Raw genomic sequence first — 5121 nt, forward strand, 5'->3', positions numbered from 1 at the left:
TTGCTTAGCTGTGGCCTGCTGAGAACGAGCTTCATCCCGTGCCCCTTCTTTAAACATTTGTTTTTTTCTCGCGTTGCTTCTTCGTGAGTATTGAATCGATGCCCGAAACCTTTTTGAGTTCCGAGTAAGGGATTTGATAAGCCACTCCTTTCGGACGCATTGCGAAGAAATGTCTGTTTATTTACTTACTGCTATCCGTGAACTGCATTCTGCTTCACCTGCTGCCTTCTTTTCTCTCTGTGCCACCCCAACATTGGGATAGTGTAGGAAAGAACAATAAATGGAGAGAAAACGTTTTGCTGATATGAGACTGCTGTTTATTTCAGCAAAAAAATAATAGATGGAAATGGAGTGAATGAAAAAGTATTTTGTTTGTATGCGTACAATTTAATACAGAAGCGTGCGAAGTGGATTCGTTACAGGATTAGCCTAATTACAGATATTGCATGATTTGGACTTCTCTCCGATTGGTGAATAGCTCCATGGAACGGTGTGAATACCGCAGTTCAAAACTTTTCTCTTGTCGTCCTCTGCTTCCAACGCCACTTTGTTCAGTTTCACGGTCTTCACATCATGGTCTATGCTCTGGAACCTCCTCTCTTCCCGCAGGATGGGGAGTTTCTTCTTCAGGCATTCGATGTAATCCTCGACGTTTAACTTCCCCTGAACAGTGCTTTTCCCAACTCCCTTGGACTTCTTGATGGTGGCAACGGTCGTTCTGATACAATACGATTTAGCCCTGAGTCCCACGAACTCTCTGATGATCTCACCGTTCATTTCATCCTTCATCAATCCTGGAACTTTCATGTTTCTTGGCAAAATGTTGTAGGGGTTCGGCTGTGGATAGCCCGAAGTGTCGAAATGTTCCTTCAATTCGGTTGTCATGCCCCTGTACGGATCTTCCTTCATCACATAAACGAAACTGTCCGTATCCATGTAAGCGATCTGGATTTGATTTTTGTATCGTGACTTCATGATGTTGTAGTGGAACTCGTACATTTGCAGTTTCGACAGTTCGAGAATTGCAGCCCCCACGTACGTCGGTTTGTTGAATGTAATGCAGGATTTGTCAAGATGAAGCAACGTCAGGTTCTCGTTGAAAATTTTCCTGCTCTTGAACCGTGGGTTGGCAACCCACTTCATGCAATTTTTTTCGTCCGAAACTATCTTCACATCCTTGTATTTCCTTATATTCTTCATTGTTTTTCCGTAGATGGCGTTGTTCATCAGTTTATACATATCCTTATCCAGGTCAGATGTCGCCACCTGCCGCTTCTGGGTGTTCATGTTGATGTAGGGTTCCAGCCATTTGCCCTGCGTGAATTTCAAAACTCTGTGCACTTTAGTTAAAACAAGACCCTGCTGGAGATAGAATTTCAGCAGTTTGCAGTGCACTACGTAATTATTCTTCCTCTCCAACGTCAGAAGCAGTTTTGGTTGATTGGAGCGAGGAGGACATTTTAGCTCAGGCGCCAGAGGAAAATCCGAATGGAGCTGGTGCAATTCTGAAGGATACTCCAAGTCTACCTCCGCGAAGTATCCTATCGATCCTTCAAAATTATCCTCTTGAAGCAGATGTTTCAGTCCTTCTTCGGTGATGTCCGACCACTCGAAATTAGACTGTGGCAGATTCTGCGTCATCGCATAACCATACAGGTTGTTGGCGTCCAAGTATATTATGTAGCTGGACTCCTGATTGGGATCGTACTCGTCTCCCATGTACTTGTTGTTTGCTTTCGCATGTCTTAAACAACATTGCACGATGCCGCCCCTGATACACTTCTCGATGAAAAGCTGCATGTCGCATTGATCTTCCGCGAAAAGTTGCAATCGAATGCTACTGGAATACAACATGGCATTCCAGGTGAATCCCGGAAGACTCACGAAGTGCGCAGGGTCGACTTTGTAATCACGAATAGCGGTTTGACGAAACGCTTGGAGCACGTCGAATAGGAGAAGCACGTCCAGCTTCAAGTATCGATTGTGGAAATCACCCAGCGAGCAGCATCGAAACTCGTTCCACATACGTTTGCGGTGCGCATAGTCTTCGTCGGAACACACGGAGTCCTTCAAGGTTGAATTAAAAGCGTATTTCGACGGAAGACCCGTCTCGTCGAACTTTTCGGGCCCGTCGACGTACTCATATGGGTACACTCCTTTCCTTCGAATAGCGTCCAAGGACACATCTGGGAAATGATCTCTGGTAACTTCCGGCATGTCCAACATGGCGACGCATTTTTCGAGGCTAGCCTGGAGAAATCGGTAAGAATCGATGAATCTAAGTTCAATTCTTCTGTATTTTGGCTTCTTGCCAGCAGCGCACAACGTGCACTCATCGTCGCAGGGGATCATTTTGCTCATCTTACCATGATAGCCCGGTGGAATATTCACCCACTTGCTGATAGCAATGTATTTCTCGTCGGTCTCGGCAATCACACGGATGGATTTTTTGTCATAGCCCAGCTCTTTGACGAAATGGTGAAGATCATAATTGCTGAGGCCGTGGAAAAATAACGGCACAAACTTGGCAGTTTGAAGCTTCAAATTGCATCTATAGCATAACGGACTGATGTACTGACCCGTTACGTGATTGTGGTGTGCCACTTTTATCACACAATCATCAAATTTGGACCCGCAATTTGGACAATGTGTTGCACAAACAAACGTCAATTCTTCGTCTTCGGTAAGATCATTCATGGGTTTAGTCCTGAACAAAACATCACCCCATTCCTCAACTTTCTTGACTATGAATTCCAGGAAGCGTTTTCCAGCCTCGGGTCCTCGGTAAAGAATCGGTTCCTTGCTATCTTCGTCCGCTCCTGCCATCCAGTGCACGTAATATGCGAAACTGCAAGGTATGTGCTCGTGGTAGGCAGTAGTTGATGATTTCGCCAGATCGGGGTCGCAGATCGCCATGGGCTTCAAGAATGCCTCAAAGTCAACAACGATGACAACGGGGACCTCCAGCTGAGACTTGTACTTTCTGAAGAAATGGGAACCACCAGGGAACACGCACCTGGATGGTTGATGCTGCAGGCATTCTCTGAGGTGATCCTGCAGTCTCTGCTTGGCGGTTCTTGAACCTAGGTTGCTGAAAAACACCATACATCGATAACAGATTTCTATTTGATGTTCATGTTTTGTTATCTCGCTTCTGACCAGCTTTGAAAGATCACGGATGAGGCAATAATGGTGCTGTTTCATACTTTTTATCAACAGCATGTGCACTACATTCACCTCATCACCTACAATTTTGCTGATCCGAAGCGGAAAAATATCTACTTTTTTGTTGCTGATTGTATATCCGTACACATTTACACCGATTGGAATCTTGTTTTTTTGTTGATAGGCTTTTTCAAATTTTTCTATTTTTGTTAGCTGCACAGGAAATGTATCGTCTTCGAAATAGAGTTTTTTGTTTTATGATGCAAATGGGCCAGGAGGCACCATTTGAAACACTGGTTGTCGTTGTTTTTAATGTTAAGAACGGCTTTCTTGTTTTCGATCACCTGCGGGAGCTTCACGTAAGTCGATCCCGAAAGAGGCTTGTATTTGCTTATGTTGATGTTGATGATATGCGTAGTGTTGCAAACACTCCAACCCGATCCTTTGCCTTGAAACTTTTCCTGCTTCCGGACGATCTCATTCACTAGCTTGTCGTAAAGTTCGCTTATCACCTCCCTCTCACTTTCCAGCAGAAGTTGTTGCTTTGTTCTACTGGAGAACACGTGAGTGTGTTCCGACGAATGCTTCTGGAACAACGAATCCAAAACCATGTCGAATTTGAAGGGGCCTTTGTTGAGATTGGAAACGAAAATCATAACCACTTCTGCTTTCTTCTCCTTCAGGAAAATTTCGGCACTGCAGGGCAAACCCGTATTCTCGCTGCTGAGGCTGTAATTTGCCAACATATTCCTGAAGGCCGTTCTCTTCGGCTTAATACATTCTGGGTCGCGTTGTGTGATCTTCGTTCTCTTTCCGTGGCTCAACTGGTTTGAAGACTGCTTTCGCTTTACCCCACTCTTCTGATTGACGATCAAATTTTTTGTTGTTATCACTTTCCTGGATGTTGGGGAAGGTTTGGTGATGCTGGTGGGTTCTTTCGACGAACCAGGCCGTTGAATACATCTTTGTTTATGCCAACTTAGATGGGACTTGGTTTGTGGGATATTACAGAAGGGGCAGTGAACTTGGGGTTCTTTCGGAACTGACGACGCAGTGGATGTGTCTTGTGACTGCGACATTTTTCTGCAACAGAGAAAGCCAACTTTTAGGGATATGCAATAGACTATTATATACATATTGGCCCATTGTTTTGATTCGAATCTGTAAGTAAACAATAAGACGCATCAAGATGCCGAACAATATCTTCGGCCACTCCAGAGGCGGCACGGATACCGAGCCACCCGACAACACTGAAATTCAAAAACTCGACCAAAGAGTAAAGAAACTTCGCAGCGACCTGCTGACTCTCCAGAACACTCTGTCCTCGAGCCTACAAGATGAGATCACAAGTCTGCAGAAAACATTAGTGGATCCGATCCTGAAGATCGAAGCGGAATTCAAATCACTGTTCGCCAAGTATGCTGATTTAGCATCCTTGGAAAGTTTGAGCAGCATTCAGGAAACAGTGAACAACCTGCGAGAGGAATTATCTAACCTACAAAAATCCAGAGACATTATTCAAATAAAAACAAAGTTTGAGGAACAGGAAACAAACATCCAAGCTAGCTTGAGCGAACTTCAAAATGTTATTTCTAACATTAAGATCCAACTTGAAACCAACCCTGCACCCGAAGACATACTTCTGATCAATCGAGCAGTGGCCGATCTACGAAACGAACTCGGTAGTTTTCGGGATGAGATCCCGTCTCTGATATCGTTCGCAGAACTTGAAAACTCGGTGAAAAATATCAGGGAGAAACTTCAAACCGTCGAAGAAGCCATTGCCAACTTTCCTTCGTCCGAGGAACTGAAAATTATAGGAAAGTCTGTGGCAAACATCAAACTGCAACTCGAGACGTACGAGGATTTCGGTAAAATCCAAGGCACCGTAAGCCACATCGAGGACACTTTGTCGACCATGAGAACTGATCTATCGACCGTGCAGGAAGCTTTGGA

The 5121-nt window shown here is 44.6% G+C and overlaps 1 protein-coding gene across 1 annotated transcript; it reads right to left on the minus strand.

Moving 5' to 3' along the window:
* Positions 1 to 429: 429 nt before the first annotated feature.
* LOC145982254 (uncharacterized) lies at positions 430 to 3105 on the minus strand. The gene has a single exon (XM_083115831.1). It carries the CDS (start codon positions 3103 to 3105, stop codon positions 430 to 432), a length of 2676 nt encoding a protein of 891 aa, XP_082971957.1.
* Between the last annotated feature and the right edge of the window lie 2016 nt (positions 3106 to 5121).

The sequence above is a fragment of the Lepisma saccharinum genome, unplaced genomic scaffold, assembly GCF_977018435.1.
Source record: "Lepisma saccharinum unplaced genomic scaffold, izLepSacc3.1 HAP1_SCAFFOLD_32, whole genome shotgun sequence".
NCBI classification, from domain to species: domain Eukaryota; kingdom Metazoa; phylum Arthropoda; class Insecta; order Zygentoma; family Lepismatidae; genus Lepisma; species Lepisma saccharinum.